Source organism: Halictus rubicundus, chromosome 4 (genome assembly GCF_050948215.1).
Source record: "Halictus rubicundus isolate RS-2024b chromosome 4, iyHalRubi1_principal, whole genome shotgun sequence".
NCBI classification, from domain to species: Eukaryota; Metazoa; Arthropoda; class Insecta; order Hymenoptera; family Halictidae; genus Halictus; species Halictus rubicundus.
Window position 1 is genome coordinate 1,902,234 of NC_135152.1, and position 18,826 is coordinate 1,921,059.

The 18,826-nt window shown below is 41.9% G+C and overlaps 2 protein-coding genes across 6 annotated transcripts; one reads left to right on the forward strand and one right to left on the reverse strand.

The window, feature by feature from the left end:
• Positions 1–932: 932 nt before the first annotated feature.
• LOC143353831 (uncharacterized) lies at positions 933–3,973 on the forward strand. Its single transcript, XM_076787439.1, has 3 exons — positions 933–986; positions 2,264–3,485; positions 3,600–3,973. Exons 1-2 carry the CDS (start codon positions 933–935, stop codon positions 2,894–2,896), a joined length of 687 nt encoding a protein of 228 aa, XP_076643554.1. The 3' UTR covers positions 2,897–3,485; positions 3,600–3,973.
• A 790-nt stretch (positions 3,974–4,763) lies between these two features.
• Positions 4,764–8,505, reverse strand: Sccro4 (DCN1-like protein SCCRO4). Of its 5 annotated transcripts, none has more exons than XM_076786225.1 (7): positions 8,381–8,505; positions 8,210–8,302; positions 7,775–7,951; positions 7,169–7,307; positions 6,500–6,866; positions 6,219–6,426; positions 4,764–6,142 (listed from the first exon to the last, which is right to left on the reverse strand). In XM_076786225.1, exons 4-7 carry the CDS (start codon positions 7,294–7,296, stop codon positions 6,060–6,062), a joined length of 786 nt encoding a protein of 261 aa, XP_076642340.1. In that variant the 5' UTR covers positions 7,297–7,307; positions 7,775–7,951; positions 8,210–8,302; positions 8,381–8,505; the 3' UTR covers positions 4,764–6,059. The 5 variants fall into 5 exon arrangements, with proteins under 5 accessions (XP_076642340.1, XP_076642337.1, XP_076642341.1 ...); XM_076786222.1 differs by having other exon boundaries at positions 7,775–7,981; XM_076786226.1 differs by having other exon boundaries at positions 8,210–8,438.
• Between the last annotated feature and the right edge of the window lie 10,321 nt (positions 8,506–18,826).

Here is an 18,826-nt window from a genome sequence, read left to right on the forward strand (position 1 = left end):
ACTGCGACGCAACAGTATCTGCACGTGGCGGCAGACTCAGTGAGACTGGTGCCTAGGGAGGACGCCGAGCGTGTCTCGGGGAAAATCCCTAGACACCTAGAGTCGTGCTCTTACGTATTGGCGCCCGCTGCGTCGCCTAGCGGATGCACTAGGGAGTCAACGATACTCCCTACAACAGTATCAGACTGTACTTCTGCGATACGAATCTAGTACATAACTAGATCTCTTCTAGATCTCTCTAGAAGTTCTTTAACCTGCTTTGACCCTTACAACCCCTTCCAATTAGTGTACAGACGGTTTGACGAACTGGCAAGGCTCCATAATGGGTCAACATAGAATTATATATGCACCTTTTCCTTTTATATTTATAGTTACAATTGGGTATGCAATTCCTTGCTTATAAAAACTGATATCTTTAAATTTAAAAATTGTTTTTCTAAAAAATAGAATTAAAGAATCAAATATTCCTAAAATAAGAATAACATAAATCAAAACAATTATTTTGTACATTGCATACATAATATATATATTATAGTACCAGATAGTACTGTTTGGTATAGACTGTATTTTACGTATACAGGATGTCACAGAATTAATAGTACAACCGGAAGGTAGTTCATTTTAACCATTTTTATCATGTAGTAGAGTATATAGTGAGTCATGAACAAACGATACTCAATTTAATGGCACACATGCTTCATGACTTTCTAAATTCGTTTTACTCGAAAATAAAGTCTCTAATTGACAAAATTTCATATGAATGAATCTTTTTTTTCTCAACGAATTATTCTTTTCTTGATTGTACTCGTTTATTGAATATTGGAATACCCCGTCTATCTTTGACAATTTTTGCATTTCAATTTTACATTTGTTGTTATTATTGTTATTATGACCTGAAATGTTCGATAAAGTTTTCAAAAAATTGAGTTCAAATGGCAGGTAGTCAAATTTTAAAAACTCGCGTTACTTGTGCTCAACGTTATTTGGTATTATAAAATTAAGATGTTACAAAATTTCTTAATACTATAGTTTTATTTCGATTCAAAAATTACTTCGTAATAGAAAGATTATAAATAAATTTTAATTTCGTAATTTTGATAATATGATTATTTATGTGGAATTTTGACAGAATATAACTAGGATTTTTAAGATGAATTTCCATATAAGCTGAGAATTCTTTACTTTCGAGAAAATGCGTATAATTACATATCTACCCAGTTAGCCAAATGCCTACTCGACCAAATCCTGCTCGAAGCAGAAGAGTTATGTATTTCGTACCAAACCCTGCTCGAAGCAGAATTTGGAACTCCTGTGCTTTGATTGTGACACCAAAGTGTGTCGTGGAATTCATAAGGCAATGCGGCGGCAGATGTTTGTCACATCCATGCGAAGCCTACAGGTAAAATTCCATGCGGCATCATGCGGCATGGGAGCCAAACTTTGACTTCGTTATAGAGGGCAGGTCCGTCGCACTAAGAACGGACGTAACCTTGTTCTAACAGTAAATATCGGTAAAAATTGAAGTAAATCTTCCTGTGTAGGGTGGGAAAAGGTATTTTATTTAAGTTTCAATGCGTAATAAAGATAAAGTGATGCGTAAACACCACAATGTGTCGTGAAAGACAAAGCGCCGTGTTGTATAATTCGAAGAGCGTACGTGCGAGAAAGAGAGAGAGAGAACGAGCGCGAAGAGTGTGCGTGCGAGAGAGAAAGAACAGAGCGCGAAGAGTGTGCGTGCGAGACAGAGAGAGCGCGAGTGTGCGAGAGAGAGAGAAAAGAGCGCGAAGAGTGTGCGTGCGAGAGGAAGTGGATTCGAAGAAGATTGAAAGAAGTATATGGAAAGGGATGACGGAATATTTTTAATTCATTAATTTCTTTTAAAGCCATAATATGTATAATTTTTAATTTATGATGCGCGTATGTTAGGTGTTGCGCGTTACGCGATCATGCGCAGTGCAGTTTGCGACACCAGACTGGGAATAACAGCTCTCACGACGAAGGTGTCGGTGTTTCGACACGCGCACTGATTCCGTCTTGTTTGATTAGTGATTCCTTTGTTAGTTAATTACTAATTATTAAGTTCGTAAATTAACTCTGAAGCGGTGAAGACTGGATGAGCAGTGGATTCGAAGGAAGGAAGGATAGAAGCAGAGAAGACGCCAGATAAGTATTGCCACGTGGTATTGTTACCAATACACGTAACAAATTATTATATATTTTGTATATTCTTTATTCAGTTTTCTTTTACCCCCATGGATCGTAGAGTTTTGAAGAAGTCGGTTTTCGCGAAACCGACTATAATAAATTAAGCGCTAGGCAGAAACGAAATATTCGGCGCGAAATAACCTCAAATTTGAGGAAGTTTTCACGTGACAATAAATTACAAAATCCCCCTAATCTTGATAATCTGCAGAACATTCCCAGCACGTCTTCTTTATCCGTGCCTGTCAGTAATAATAGTAATGAAAGTCTTCTTAATATTCCCACCACATCTTCATTCACGCATGATTCGTCTTCTACCTTTTCATGCGATGATGTGGTTTGGGAATATGCTGGTACTGTTTCAGAAGTATCATTTCGTGATGGTTTAGCATCTTGCTTTGTGGACAATAATTTAACGCACACTCAGGGGAACAACATCTTATCTCTTCTACGTACCCATTCGTGTTTTTCTAGTTTGCCGAAAGATATAAGAACGCTCATTAGTATACCATGTACCAGTGTCGTCACCTCTGTGGTAGAACCAGGAGAGTATGTTCATTTTGATGTAGAGTTGGAAATAGTTAAACAGTTATCTCAATGTTCTCCAATAATTCCTGGAGAGTTGCAATTATATTTTCATGTGGATGGATGTAGTTTAGATAGTTCCAATACAATTCAAATTTGGCCTATTTAAGTCAGAATTGTAAATATCTTAAATAGTAAACCCATTGTAGTAGGGATTTATAAAGGCACTCAAAAAACAGAGGATTGTAACAATTGTCTTCAAAAATTTGTCTCTGACATAAACTTGATAATCTCAAATGGAGGCATTACGTTCCACGAGAAAAAAATTCCAGTCGTATTAAAACATTATATGTTTTATTGCTGATGCACCAGCGAATCGTCGATGGATGAAGAAGACGGTAACATATTGGGAATGTCCCAGTAGGTTATCGCTGTGCTGGTTCATTTTGAAACAGTATAGTTTATTCCAAGTTGCACATTGTACATTACATATTTCTCGTGTTATGATAAATTGTATTGTTATTATATATAGATACGCATGGAAAACAAATAACTTTATGTTATAATCAATAATATCTTCTGTGCAGTATTGTATAGTATTATTTTAGTACTCTAGACTTTATATAGTACTCACAAATATTTTTAATTATTTCAGATACCTATTTTTCCAAGAATGCTTTACTACCAGGATTACCACCGTAAGTAATTTGGAACAAATGTCAAAACAGTATTATTTTGAGTTGATTAATGAATTGAAAGTGAGTATATACATTATTCTAGAATTAAAAAAAATTTTTCTTCGAAATATATCTATTGTACAATGAGAACAGAACATATATTGCGTCCTAATGTAAGGCCCTTTTTGTTTGTAGGAAGGAGAAACTAAAAGAGTGGTGTGCTGTCCGTGCTGCCCATGCCTAATGACCTATATTATGTATTATAAATTAATTAAACTCTTCTTAAGCGCCCCCATACCTTATTTTCCATTCGAGGGTTTTATTTCCATTATTTTAAGATTTGAATATTTATTTTTTATTTTATAACAGTTTTGTTATGATAATTGAATTTTATATCATTTTTATTTCCTTCGTGTAACTTGTACAGTTCATTTTTTTAAATTTTATTGTCTATTCGTTTTCTTTCTTAAGATTATAAATATGAAACAAATAAATTTATATAATACAAATATATGTAAAATAAAAATAAATTAAGATTAAAATAAATACGTTTGTAAATTCAATTTTCCCTCTCGTCGTTTATTCCGATTTTTCCCGATATTTACTTTCAGAACAAGGTTACCCCTTTCTTATTGCGACGGACCTGCCCTCTATAACGAAGGCTGATCGAAGCCAAAGTGTGGCACGAACAGGCACATATGGTAATGCGGCGGCAGATAGATGGCACTTCCGTGTCAAATTTTAGTGGCAGATTCAAAGCATTTTGCTTACTGGGTATGACGTACATATTGAACAAACTTGCTTGGAAGGAACTCAAATAGTGACGCGCAAGCACTGACATATATATACTAGTATATAGTGTATATATACTATATATATATCAGTGCGCGCAAGTAAGTACAAGGAATTCATACACTGTGACCACAGAGTGACTCACTTTTGATTTCGGCACAATGAAAGAAATACAAAATAGCGAAATTAGGTGTAAGTTTCTAACGAATATTCACGGAATTACATTTTTATAAACTGAACTATTAATGTTTATTTACATAATTATAGATCTGTTTTAAAATTACAATACACGATCTCCTATTTTTATATCGCAGATATATTCTAAACGTAAAGCCTTCAAATACTACTTACAACCAATGTTTATTTACATATATATGCATATTAATAAATGGCGCGATTTTCAAATTTAGCAACCACAAGATAGAATCACAGACGAGGTCTGTGATAGAATGGAATATTTAGGTATAATTCAACATGAAAGAGTAATTAACACTAGTATAAAATACTAAAATGGTTATGTAAATACTATACGAGAAATCTTTATTGGATAAATAAACGAAATGAAGATATTGAAAAAAGTATTTTATTTATTTCACGTTCTTTATTACATTACATTCTCCACATGGCAGATATATTGCAGCGGCATACAATGATTTTAAATTCTTGTTTCTAATTCCTTCGTTATGTATGAGTGTATAATTGTCCATTAGATACTTTTCATCCATCAGTTTAAGATTACTATTAATTTAGAAGTTATGAGCGAAATTTGAAATTTAATTTTATATTATATCGCTAATAACATTATTTATAATAGAAGTACACATGCAGGAAAAATATACATGTACGTAAAATTAAACAAATTTGATTTAATAATTAAACTAAGTCGAAATAATAATAGAAGTGATTGCCTATATTATTATAATTTGACGGAAATTCATTTATACTTTGAATCACATGTACGTCCAAAAATTCTGCTAAATGATACAAGTAACCAGTCGATTGAATTAAAATATATTACAAGATTAGTTAAATAATCACCATACATTAATCCATTAAAATTGTCGCAAAAAATGTTATGATAAGTGCATTTCTTTGATTAGAAAACAAAAGCTAAATCGGGCTAAAAACGAGACATCAGATCGTAATATACATCAATATTTTTGATATCTATATCAAGTATAAAATGTTATGTAAAAAGTGTGTTCCGATGTGTTCTATTGCATTTCATAAAAAGTTGCAATAACTTTTAAGAAGTATACATAATATAATTTTGTTTAGAATATTGCTTAATAGATTATAAAGATCACATAATTGTTCCGCAATAATAAGAGATATTTAAATTGGACAAATTTTTTATTGAATGTATTTATAAATAATTCTATATATACATTTCTACTTAATACTTGGAATGTAACTCTTGTGTAATCGCTTGTAGATTTATAAAATGGAATAATCAAAAACAGAAAAATTATTTGTCTTATTTTGACAAGATTTTGACATATCAAAAATATTGACAATTTAGAGATATTATGGGAGGTACATTGCGAGAGTGGTACAAGTCAATTTTTTACATCAAATTTACTTTCAATCATAAGAGTCTCTGCGACAAATCTTGGATCAACTACGGTGATAAATAATTATGACTGAAGTAGTCTTTAAAGCAGAATCTATTTAGAACATACTGCAAAATCATATTAAGATAAGCTACTTACATTATTACTGATTAATAAAAAATATAGTACGAATGGTGATAACTGAAATGTTGCGAGGTTATGACATAAACAGAAATTTTGTTATTAACAAAATATGATGATAGAAGAGATGAGTTTGTTTTATTTTAGTGGACTATTTTTATTGAATGTTTCAGCTGCCTCTAACTTCTGTTGATGATTCCTTACCTCGCTGCATTTTTAACCATTCAACAAATTCATCAAGCATCACTGGCCCTGTAATAGTTACATGTGCAGTGAATGTACATAGCATAAGAAATATTTCTAACCCTCATGTAATAAAAGTACATACATGCTCCATCTAAATCATAATTAGATAAATCATGATTGATTGTACGAGAAAATTCTAAAATGTTGCACCATTGATCTTTATTAATCACTTTGTACTTTGATTGATCTAGGAACTGAGCAAATTGTGTGAAAAGTGGCCAATGTTTTCCCAAAAGTAACTGCAACATAACTCTGGCAGTTTCCATTTCCATGCTCCTTTGATCTTTGTCCTAAAATGTAACAGTATTAACACATTTATGTACCTAATGCATTTAAAAAGATATGAATTATTTGAATACTTACTCTAGCAAAATCATAAGCATATCTGTAAATTCCTTTGAACGTATGTGGATCAGTTAACTGAACCCTTAGGTGCTCAAGTTTTTGTTGTATTTTACTAATAGAATCACATTGTAATTCCGAAAGGCCTTTCAACCATTCACTTAGTGTGAAAAAACCCATTTGGCGGGCATTCATTTTATATGCAAGAACAAGCATCACTACATTTTCAGGTTCTACACCAATGTCTTCACAAAATTTTTCCATTCCTTCAGGACCAAGTGTGTCTGAATCGTCAGGTGTTGTGTATTCTCTAAACCAAGTAATACAACGCTTTTGGGAAAAAGATGAAGTACTTGAAACATCTTCCGTTTTTGTGTAACGTCTTGCACTGAAAGAAACAAAAATCATATTCACTGCCTTCATTAGTACTAAAAAATATTACCTTACCAGTTTTACTTCTGACATTGTTTTACAGAATTGAATAATATCTTTATATATTTAATTTTAGAAATATCATTACATTTTATCTCCTAGTATTATAGCTGCATTAAGTCATGTTATTTTGAACGTACATATTATAACTTTTATTAACATAAAAAATGCTTAAAAGGATAGAAAATTATAGGTGTGAAGTTCAAATTTATAATGCACTTAATACGAGTAACGATAATATGGGTAATATAGGTTTACCTAGATGTGTGTCTAAGTCGTTTTGATGGATGCCTTGGTATACCCTCGTCTTGGGCACTAGGTGACATTTCAATAGAAGAATGATGATGATTTGTGCTAGAGGGCGCTCTACGCTTGCTGCGTGGCATCCCTCTTTTAACTAAAATCAAAATCGAATGATTTTATAAATAAATACAATATGGTACATATCAAGTAACGCTTAAAATATAGATATATGTATCTGCATTTGTAGCCTTTATAAGTGTACAAAGCATAGCAACTATCACAAAGTTAAAAAGAGAGGGCCTAAAAGTAATTATTAACTTTAAAAACTCATTGATACGTAAAACAAATATATCTGTAAATTTTATTAAACAACTTTAATAACAATTAATATTTCTATATTATTAGAGTAAAAACAATAATTTTCTATTCTTTATATTCCTCTACAAGATTAGAGATGGTATTACTATAAGAATTTCTCAATTTCATTTAATGAAGAAAACAAACGAAAATAAATTGACAAAACAATCTTATGAATCAATGCAAAAAATGATATAAAACGCACAAAGAGAAATTTGCGTGTATCTTAATGCAGCACAAAAGAAAAGAAAACATTTTACTTACCACGCAGCAAAGACGCAAGTAATCAGAAAAACTAAGGAGATTCAAAAGATCCGTAATGCACCTGGTTTGAACTGGCTAAACTGACATCTCCTCTCCGTTTTACGAATTCGAGGTTAGGTTCAACAATTAATTGAAGTCTCACGTAATTTTCAACTTTCCTTACACTATTTTTGACCGCTTTATACATGAGATATTGCAAATGAATACCTAAGAGTCATTAATACATTGCGTAAGGAAAACTAATTTGAAACTACACTTGTAATGTGGAAATAGGAGTAGGTTACTACATAAAAGAGCTTATGTATGCAAATTATTTTCAGCTACGACACAAGTCGCATTTTAATGTTAGGCATTCGTAGGAAAGTGGATCGATGATTACTACATAATTATAATGAAATATATAAATGTATAATGAATCGAAGTGACCCTCCCTACCTTGTTCAACGAACCACTAGAGTAATTGCACCAGAAATGTATTTCTCACAGTCAAAAGTCAACATCAATATAAATCTTGCTTTGTAGTTCGGTCTATAAAAATAACAGTAAGCATAGTGTCAGCGTCATCAAATATTTAACGTATTTACTAGTTTGGATATCTTGTACTACCTAAACGCTGTACGGTTAAATAAAACTTATTCACAGATCCGCTTTATTTCATTTTATTGCCGTTTCGAGTCAGCATGCCTTTTTCGCAGGGATGCCAAGCACAGAATCTATTTCTCACTAGTAAGGACAACGATTGTAAAAAGAGCAAATATCGGTGAGTTGTTGTTATTTAATTTATGTTATTTCGATACTATCGATATGTATTTTAAAATAACGCAAGAAATATGATATGCAGAATATAAGATATTTTTATACATTCAAAATAGTGTTATTCGTGAATGAGACCCTTCATGGTCTTTTCAGGAATGGCATGCAAACTATAATTGTACAGTAATAATATATTCAACTTTAAAAGTTATTTACGAAATCATGAACAAAAATAATATGAAAAATATTTTATATATGGAAGAGTGAATGCGATGTATATACCGTCCCCTAACAAGTATTGAACCTATATTTATGTAATATCTGTAATATCAGTGGAGATAGTTTTTATGATAGGTATATTAGCATAGACGAGGTATAGAAGTAGACTCTACTCACCGACGAGATATACAGGGTGAGTCACCAAACGTTAGCACTTCAAATATCTTTGTTGTTTCTAAAGATACGTAAAATATGGTAAGGACAAAGTTGAATGGTACAATGGGGCTGACACGATGCAAAAAAGAAATTTTGTTTATATGTCATTTTTTTGGAGATATCAAGGTCACCTTGACTTTTTTAAATGGAACCACCCTTTTTTAAACACCTACAGTGATAGTCTCTTTCATTAGGAATTCAGTGACTATAATTAGTCCAAGGTCATTCAAGGTCAAGGACAGAAAAAAAGTATAAAACTAAAATATGGAAGCAGAATACGTTTATCACGGTTGAGACTTGTAGGAAATAGTAAACATACTAAGGTCCTTCAATGTTATTCAGCATTCTTATTTACTATCAGTATGTTTCCAAACGCGATTCCGCTATGTTATATTCGATGACTGAAAAGTGTGATATGATCACGATTTACTGTGAATGTAGAAAAAATGCAGTGCAGGCCCGACTACTTTATGAAGAAAGGTACCCCGAGCGAAACACTCCTTGTAGACATACTTTCACTAATGCGTACAGGTTGTTTCGAAGTACTGGAAGTGTACATGCAAGACAGTACAAACGGAAGAATCCCACGACTAATGAAGACAATGAAATTAATATTTTAGCAGCTATAGCTGTCAATCCTCACGTGAGTACGAGAAAAATTGCCCGGGAAGCAGGCATAAGTCAACGTAGCGTAATACGAATTCTGGCCCGACATAAATTTCATCCGTTCTACATATCGCTCCATCAAGAATTGCACGGGAATGATTTTCAAAATAGAATTAACTTTTGTCAATGGGGATTGCTTCAAAATCATTCATTTTTTTCAAATGTCTTGTTCACGGACGAAGCAACATTTACTAATCATGGCTCAATTAATCTACGGAACGCCCATTATTGGTCTGTGGATAATCCGCACTGGCTGCGAGAAATTGATCATCAAAGACCATGGGGCGTAAACGTGTGGTTTGGTACTTTGAACGACAAAGTAATTGGACCATATTTCGTTAACGGAATGATGACGGGACAGAAATACGCTCAATTTTTGCAAGAAGATCTGCCAATTTTGTTAGAAGATGTCCCTTTACAAAATCGCTACGATATGTGGTACCAACATGACGGTTGTCCTGCTCATTATGCACGAGTAGCAAGAGAAACGTTGGATTCTCGATATCCAAACCGATGGATTGGACGAGGCGGAACAGTTTCATGGCCAGCACGTTCGCCTGATTTAAATCCACTGGACTTCTTTTTATGGGGTCTGCTAAAAGAGACCGTGTAGACGGGTGCTCCAACAACAGTTGAAAATATGCGTCAGCGTATCATCACAGCATGTACGAATATCAAGTCGGATAAACTTATCAGAGTTCAACATTCCTTCAGAGCTCGTTTACAACAATGTATCGACGCAGACGGCCATAATTTCGAACATTTATAAAATACAGGTATTCTGCTGCCATATTTTAGTTTTATACGTTTTTTCTGTCCTTGACCTTGAATGACCTTGGACTAATTATAGTCACTGAATTCCTAATGAAAGGGACTATCATTGTAGGTGTTTAAAAAAGGGTGGTTCCATTTAAAAAAGTCAAGGTGACCTTGATATCTTAAAAAAAATGACATAAAAACAAAATTTTTTTTGCATCGTGTCAGCCCCATTGTACCATTCAACTTTGTCCTTACCATATTTTACGTATCTTTAGAAACAACAAAGATATTTGAGGTGCTAACGTTTGGTGACTCACCCTGTATATAAAGACTGCCAGCCTTACGGGAGAATGTGTCGCTCGAAAAATACGTGTGGGGCGGCGGCACGGTGGCGCGTCTGTTGCGCGTTTGTGCGCCTGCGCCATGTTGCATACTCTTGGGACGAGTCGCGTTCGTCGTCGATTCTCGCTCTCGACGCTTGTCCTTAGTACGAGTTAGACGTGCCACATAGCTGCTTCTTAAACGATTATATTTTGCCGTGCCGGTCGATTCTGTGTATCGTCGCGATTCTTGTCGAAGATCGCGACCGACCACCCGTGCTCTCAATAAATACTGTTGACGTTACCGTTCTCCCGTGTGTGTTACTTGCGCGGTGTGGGCCGCGCGAACGTGACCTCTTTTTCCGCCGCGACCACGTGGCGAGTCCATCTTGGACGATTGCATTGCGAACGTTCTCGTCCGAGAACGTGTGGCCTTGGCCACTGGTGACCCCGAGAACTCGCTTGCTGCGAGTTTCGTCTTTACGGTCCCCACGAATCGTGGAGGACCCGCGTTTCGCCATAAAAATCCCAACATACGGTGTTGTCTACCGCCCTCTAGAATAGATTTTGCCTGGAGTAAGAAACAGAAGGCCAACGACGGTATCTCGTCGGTGCAGAAGACCACGAAGGACATTCTCGTCGGTGAGAAGGTAAATCATCTGATCATCAAGGAACCATATCGATTATCAAATGTTATATTCTCCGACGAACGTAAACAGATATTTTTTTTTAGTGTTGCTTTTTAAGATTTAAAATATTGAAAGTTGTAACGGTGGCGTCTCGCTTGCGTGGAGGCGCGAGCGAGGCGCGCGGTCCCTCCCCTGGATTCGCTCAGCGACCAGGGTTCGTCGGGGAGGGAGGAGGAGGTGGTTTAATAACTCAGTCTGCGTTGGTAGAAAACAAAACTAATTTATTAATGGAAGAACGTTAATTGATGCAAAAGAAACAAGAAGTAATAATAAAGAGTAAATATAAAATAAAACGGGGAGCGGTCTGCTTGTTATCCGCCCGGATTTCCAGACGGTCCGGCGATGGGCTGGCGATGGCCGGTTGCCTCTCCCCCGGCCTATTAACAATTTAATAACCAGAAATAAATGGACCGTAAAGGTGGAGCCCGACGCGAGTAGCTTATCCTAATTATTCTACTTAGTCTACGAGAGAACTAGCCTAGGATAACCGCGGGACGCCGGCAAGGTTTTCGACTTCGATATCGTACGCGGGAAATACTGGACGCGGGCGAGCCGTGCTCGCTGGAACGGTGCCTGCCCGCGGACGCCCTCGGCGCGGTTCGGGTACGATCGCGGTGCGTGTAGAGAATGCGGTACGCGGGGGGCGCGGGCGAGCCGTGCTCGCTAATGCGGTGCGCGAGTCGGGCGCTCTCGGTGCGGTCCCGAGCTCTCCCGATCCTCGAGGTGTTATTTCCACCGCGGCCCAGCGAACGATAGTGAATCGACTTTGGTTTCCTGGTGGGCTGGGCACGCGGGGCGCGGAGAGGAGAGGGTAAGGAATCCGCGGAACACCCCACCCGTTGTCCCCGCCCGACAACGGCTCGAGCACGTAGGCACAGACCTAATGCCTACGGCCCGAAACCGGCGAGGGCGCTCGTCTCCGGTAGTATACCGAGAGGCGAGCTCCACACGCTGCTGCGGCCGAACGACGACTAAGCGTGCGGAGCGCGACGCTGGATCCCTGAGGGGAGAGCGGGACGCGGGAACAGGTCCGGGTGGTAGGGATGACGGTCCGGAGTGTCGTATCCTCGGTGCTCTGACAAGAGCAAGCCGGTGATCGACTGCCTCCCAGAATCCGGTCGCGGTCTCGGTTTCGCGTAGGGGACGTAAACCCACTTACGTTCTGCCGATTCCGGCGCCTCGTCGTGTTCGCCCGATGGTATACCGCGGCTAGCACGATTTGGCGCGGCTGCGAGAGGATCTGGGCCCGGGTGTTCACCCGAGAGCTGCTCCAGACCAACTCCGTCTTCGGCGGGCTACAGTGGCTACCGTGCCACAGCGCTAGCGTCGCCGGCACCAGCCGCGTGCAGGCGGCAAGAGCGAGTCGCCCCTCTAGACTGTGCGTGTCCGACGAGTCAAGGCGGATTTGCCGCCGTTGAGATTTCGCAATCTCTCTCTTGTATCAGCCTCCGTCGAGTAAAGATATAATAAAGTTTTCTGTACTACAACACGCAACAGTGTCTTCCATCCAGTTTCTGGTTACCCGGCGGTAGTAGGCCGCAGTCTGGAAATCCACTAGACCGTAAACCTACACGTATTTTTCGAGCGACACATTCTCCCGTAAGGCTGGCAGTCTTTATATATATCTCGTCGGTGACATAACTCGTCAGTCATTTGTATTTGTAGCGTGGCCAGTTGACCACGCGAACATAGCTAGATATATATAGTATCGATTAATGGCGCGGAGAGGCAAATTTAAATATAAGATGTAATCGCGTATTTCATACATACGTATTTTATTTGGGCGCGATAGTTTAGAGTAGGTAAAGAAAGACCGGGAGAGTTCCATAGAGATCCTTGACGAAATTCGAGTCGGCGAGACTAATTGCGGAATTTAGAGAAAGTCACGCAGCCTCTTAGAGTAGCTTCTCCAATTCTACATAAATTAGGGATAGTCGAAGTCCGGAATCAGTTAAGGACAAGAGGTCATAAATTCTCAGTCAAGGACCTCTTGGAACTCCCTCGGACCTCTCTCTTGTTCGGTCCCACATGGCCCCACGTCCCTCGTTTTGGCGGGGCTTCACCCTCATGCGCACACCACTCCCGTGCGTGCGCTATTAAGATCCATCCACTACCAATCACCATCAAGCAGCAACCGGAAGACGAGTCATCCGACGAATCAACGCCTAGCCAGAAGATTCTAATTTTCCTATTGGCTAAGGAAGCGAGACGAGAAGGAAGAAGCTGGGAAAGGATTTGAAGCTCCAGGATGAGACAGAACTCATTGTTGAACTGAGGGAGTTACATCTCCAAGAATTTCTAAATAAATCTACAACAGTTTTTCGGTTTTAACTCTGTGTACAAAGTTTATTCCTTAATTTCCACGAGCAGAGTGCTTCAGCGCTCCACGGGCACTCGAACCCACTACCAAAGTCCCTATTTCACGACACTGCGACGCAACATATTTGACCAGATTTGATCATTTTTGTGGATCTAGTTCCAACATTTATCGTTCGTCAGCATAGAGGGCGTAAGAAAACCAGTTGTTTACATGTGAGACACGAAACCCCATATGGTGATTGGTCTACTCCTATACCTCGTCTGTGCTCTCATTCCTCTCTGCCCGGGGTTTCTCACAATCGGTTCACTATCTTTTATTGTGGGGCCGGCGACACAGCCGCGCATGTGCCGCGCAGTAAGCGCTACTGCGCCTGCGCGGCCGGGCGATAGCGGTAACGAGCGCATTGCCGACGAGCTTTTCGTTCTCTTTTCGCGACGCCTCTTAAAGTAAACGGACGTGTTCTTTAGTCTCCGTTCTACGCCTCGTCTCTCGGCCGACGACGTCGGGTCGTCGTGTCGATGAGTATTGTCGTCGGCGTGTAGTAACTCGTCGCGGTGCCGGCTCTCTCTTTGTACACTATGTCGCGACTCGTCTCGAGTGTCGCGAGCTCTCAGTCGGGAGTTGTTAAATAAACCTTGTTACTTTTGGTTACTACCCGACGTGTTCTTTACTCGTGAGGAGTGGGCCTCACGTGTATAACCTAGTTCCTCCTTGCCGCGACCACGTGGCGCGTCCATCTTGGACGCAGTCCGTCTGGACATCTATTTCGAGCGTTCTCGCCAGAGAACGCGTGGCCTCCGGCCACTGGTGACCCCAATCTCTCGTGTGTTACGAGATCTACGTTCCTAGTCCCCACATCCGTGGAGGACCGTCGGAACTCATCGATGCGTACATCTGTACGCCTCCACCATTAAAATCCCCACATTATCACATCGTGCGAGCCATCTATGTGTACTGTGACGAACTATACATTAAGATTGCTTTCTAATAAATTCATACAGGTTCGTATGGTAACGCAACAGTAGACATTCTGGTGTACTTCACGGAATGGAAAAAGTGGGAATAGAGGAAGACCCGATTTAGCGCAGCAACAAGAACATAAAACGGCAAGAATTACTGTGCAGCATTTCAGAGTTTCCACAGCTTTTGAAAGGGATACAGTTGTAGGGAAAGGTCTACCAACTCCGCACTCGTATACACTACTTTATTCTTACTAACTATGTACACTATTTATACTTACGGCTATTCAATTACGCTAACTTATGACTACGCGGCGCGGATTGAATCTACGGCAAATCTAGAGCGAAAAGATTTGAGAGTTGGCCACGTGTTCGAGCGCGGTGCGATGCTTGCGGCTGTGCGTGGCCTGCGTGCGTGCGTGCGCCGAGTTCGCGGAAAACAGAAGGCGATTCCTCTAATCGCGGTGAACAATTGTTGTTTTCCAGATCTTGTGTGCTTTAATCCGTCTGCTTCTTGCCATGTTCAATATGTTCGGGATGGTCTTCCTTGCAGAAAGAGGTAAATATTAAAAAATAGAAAACTCTACTTAGATAGAAGATATCCCTATTATTAGTCGTATTATGTTTCCTGAACGATACACGACGCTAGCAAGAACCGTAAAATATACAATTTTTCCAATTTTAAATACCTACAGTAACTCACAGTAATATTCTGGCACTTTTAAAATGATTATGCCGTGTTCTGAATTAGGCATTGTTCCGAGTTAGTCAACGCGCAATCGATTTCCTTAAAATCAGTCGATTTTTACAGAACAAGCGAATGGATACTCGATCGATCGATGTGAATTATTAATTTTTTGCTATTCCTTGTATCGAACGCGTAATATTGTAATACAGTGTTTAGATTTTCACTCTGCGCCAAGAACTTTTAATTTGCAGTTAAGTTTCTGCTTGCTCGATTGCCTAACATAAACTCTACAAAAATTGTTGTACCCAGAGCCTCCAAGAGACTGTTATTATTTTTAACAAATTGAGTCTCTTGTTACCTACAGACATTTAGAGATTTAACTTTCCATTGCTCGCATATGGCAGTTGCAATCTCAAAACTTTGAATTTAGCGTTTCAAGCATAAACGAACGTGTCGCTTACGCTAGCAAATATTTTATCTGCATTAAGTGATATAGACTTCCATGTAAACAGTTTTGTAGAAAATCGAGTATTGATTGACGGAGTCGAGTTAATAATTATTTCGGAGCAGCAGGATGCTAAATGTTGAATTCTGTTAAAACCGTCTTTGAAACATTTCAGAGTTTCCGCGCGCGTGCTAGCGCGATCAGCTAGCGATTCAAAGATATTGTTCTGCGAAGCAATATAACAGACATTGAACGTGCCAGAAATTCAGAGTATGTGATAGGAACAGTTTGGAAATCGTTGTACTATGTTAGAAGTTACTAGGCTCTGCCCAGGTCGACATTATTTCCCGCCGTACTCGTGGGACAGATATGGAGAATGATAATCTAATTTGTTTGGGATTGGCTGCGCGTGCCGTCAGATCTCGAACGCGAGATCCACCGCGCCGCCCCACTATTGGCAGGTGCTCTTGTCGCCGCGAGATCGACGGTCGATCGACGACGAGTCGTGTCATAGGCTGTCGCCGCCGGATCGATTATCGACGCCGCTAATAAAATTCTATTGGCCCGGGTTCAAATTCTGCAAATCATCGTTCCGGCGGTGATAGAAAACCGCCCGCGACTCGCCAACGATCAGATCGTTAGTTCATCTCAAAACGTTAGCATTGCGAAACAGTTCTCTCTAAAATCGTTAATTAGTAGCTAAGACGTCGCGCGTCGTGGGACCGGTCTAGCTACATCGATTCGGTTTCGGGATTCTCCTCAGCTCAGCTGAGAATAATCATAATTCATTTGTTTCATACATTTATTGCGATTTGAAGTCCAACCGGGCAGTTGGCTTCACCCTGTACATACTCTGTAAAGTTCGTAAGTGACGATCCGCTAGACGGTAATAAAGTGCTCGTCTCGTACAGCATAGTTTATATTCCGTCCCAATCCGTAACACATTAAAATTGAAGAGGAGAAGGAGGGGGAACCACACCCGGAAGTGCGCCTGCGCCTGCGCCGCCGATGCCGGCCCCTGCCCCGGTATCGGGAGGGGCCAGCAAAAAGAAGAAGAAAAAGAAAAAGAAGAAGGGCGCCGTTGCCGGGGGGGGGGCGCTTTTGCTGCCCCTCAGGCCCCGCCCGCTCCGCTGATGGCCCCTCGTCCGGCTCCGCCCCCTGCGCCTGCACCGGGCACCCCGGCCAAGCGGGGGACCTGGGCGGAAGTGCTCGGTAGGCGGGCCATTTCCGCGGCCAAGGCCGCTGCTAAGGCCGCGGCCCAAGTCGCGGCAGCCGTCTCGGCTGGCGCCTCCAAATCGAGGAAGGCCGCTGCTCCCGCCCCTAAGGGCGGGAAGACAGCGGCCAAGGTCAAGGCTCCCCTCGATCAGCGGCGGTGACAATCACCGTCGCGGAGGGGAGCACGCCCTCTTACGAGGAGGCCATCAGGAGGGCCCGCCAGGGCGCCGTCCTCGACGCCCTGGGCATTGGGGTCCTCAATTGGAAACGGGCGGTCACCGGGGGCCTCATTATTGAGGTCCCTGGTGCCGACGGGGGCCCCAAGGCCGACGCCTTGGCGGCCAGGATTGCCTCCGTCCTGGGGGGGGGGGATGGAGGTGAAGGTCTCCAGGCCCGTTAAAAAGGCGGAGTTTCGCCTCACGGGCCTGGAGGTGTCGGTCACCACCCAGGAGGTGACGGAGGCGGTGGCGAAGGCCGGGGGCTGTGCCGTCGAGTCCGTCAAGGTGGGCGAGATCAAAGCTCCGGCCAACGGACTCGGCACTGTTTGGGTACAGTGCCCGGCCGTGGCCGCCCTGGCCATTGAAAAAGCGGGGAAGATACGCTTGGTGTGGTCCACCGCCCAGGTGGTGGTGTTGGCGCCGATTGCCGCTGCTAAGGCCAAGGCCTGGGATGAGCTCCTGCTCACCCTCCGTGACGATCCGTGGGGACCCCCGTATAAGGCGGTGCTTGGGAAGCTCCGCCCCTGGGCGTCCCCGGTCACGGAGAGGCTAGACTCGGAATTTCTGGGGCGCGTTGTGAGTACCCTCTTCCCCCCTGGTGATGGGAATGAGGGGAGGAGGGAACGCGCCCCGGGTCCGACCATTGAATGGTCGGATGAATTCCGGGTCACCGAGTGGGAGCTGTACCGGGCCGTCCGGGAACTCCGGGCCAGGGGCAAGAAGGCCCCTGGCCCCGATGGGGTTCCCGGTGGTATAATGGCCTTAGCTCTGGAGGTCCTCGCCCCGGCGATCAGGAGCGTCATGGACGCGAGCCTGCGCCGGGGAGTCTTCCCCACTGTGTGGAAAACAGCGTGCCTGGTTCTCCTCCAAAAGGAGGGGAAACCCGCAGAGTCTCCCTCTGCATACCGGCCGGTTTGTTTACTCGACGAGGCGGGCTAGCTGTTCGAAAGAATAATTGCCGCCCGCCTCGTCGAGCATCTGTCGCGGGGTGGTCCCGACCTGAGCGACAGCCAGTATGGATTCCGGAGGGGGCGCACCACAATAGACGCGTTGGAGCGCCTGCGCCTCCTCCGGGAATGGGCTGTCGCTCGGGGCAGGGTGTTGATGGCTGTGTCGTTGGACATATCGAACGCCTTCAACGCCCTGCTCTGGAAGGAGATAGTGGGTGCGATGGAATTTTTCCAGGTGCCCCCCTATCTCCGGGAGGTGGTCGGCGATTACCTCCGCGGCAGAGAGGTGGTGTATACCGGCCGGTATAGCATTGTATACTCGAGGGAGACAAATCGCGGCGTTCCACAGGGGTCGGTCCTCGGACCGCTCCTGTGGAACTTAGCGTACGACGCGGTGCTGCGGGTTGTCCTCCCCCGGATACGGGTGTCATCTGCATAGCAGATCTGGTCTATGCCGAGGGGGGGGGGGGGGGTGGGTAAGAACCAGGCACCTGTGTGAGGCCGCCCTGGACCGCGTGGTCGGGCGAATCCGGAGGATGGGGTTGACCGAGGCCGCCGCAAAGACCGAGGCGATCTGGATGTACGGATCGCCTCGGCCGTGGCGGCTACCCCGAGGACAGGACCTCCGGATTCGC

Bases quoted from the DNA above. Each gene is read 5' to 3' on its own strand.
- LOC143353831 (XM_076787439.1), top strand. From the start codon at position 933: ATGGCAGGTAGTCAAATTTTAAAAACTCGCGTTACTTGTGCTCAACGT. The intron at 987-2,263 runs GTATTATAAAAT...CATGGATCGTAG, and splicing joins CTTGTGCTCAACGTTATTTG to AGTTTTGAAGAAGTCGGTTT.
- Sccro4 (XM_076786225.1), bottom strand. From the start codon at position 7,296: ATGCCACGCAGCAAGCGTAGAGCGCCCTCTAGCACAAATCATCATCAT. The intron at 6,427-6,499 runs GTAAGTATTCAA...GTTACATTTTAG, and splicing joins ATGCTTATGATTTTGCTAGA to GACAAAGATCAAAGGAGCAT. The intron at 6,143-6,218 runs GTATGTACTTTT...TAACTATTACAG, and splicing joins TTATGATTTAGATGGAGCAT to GGCCAGTGATGCTTGATGAA.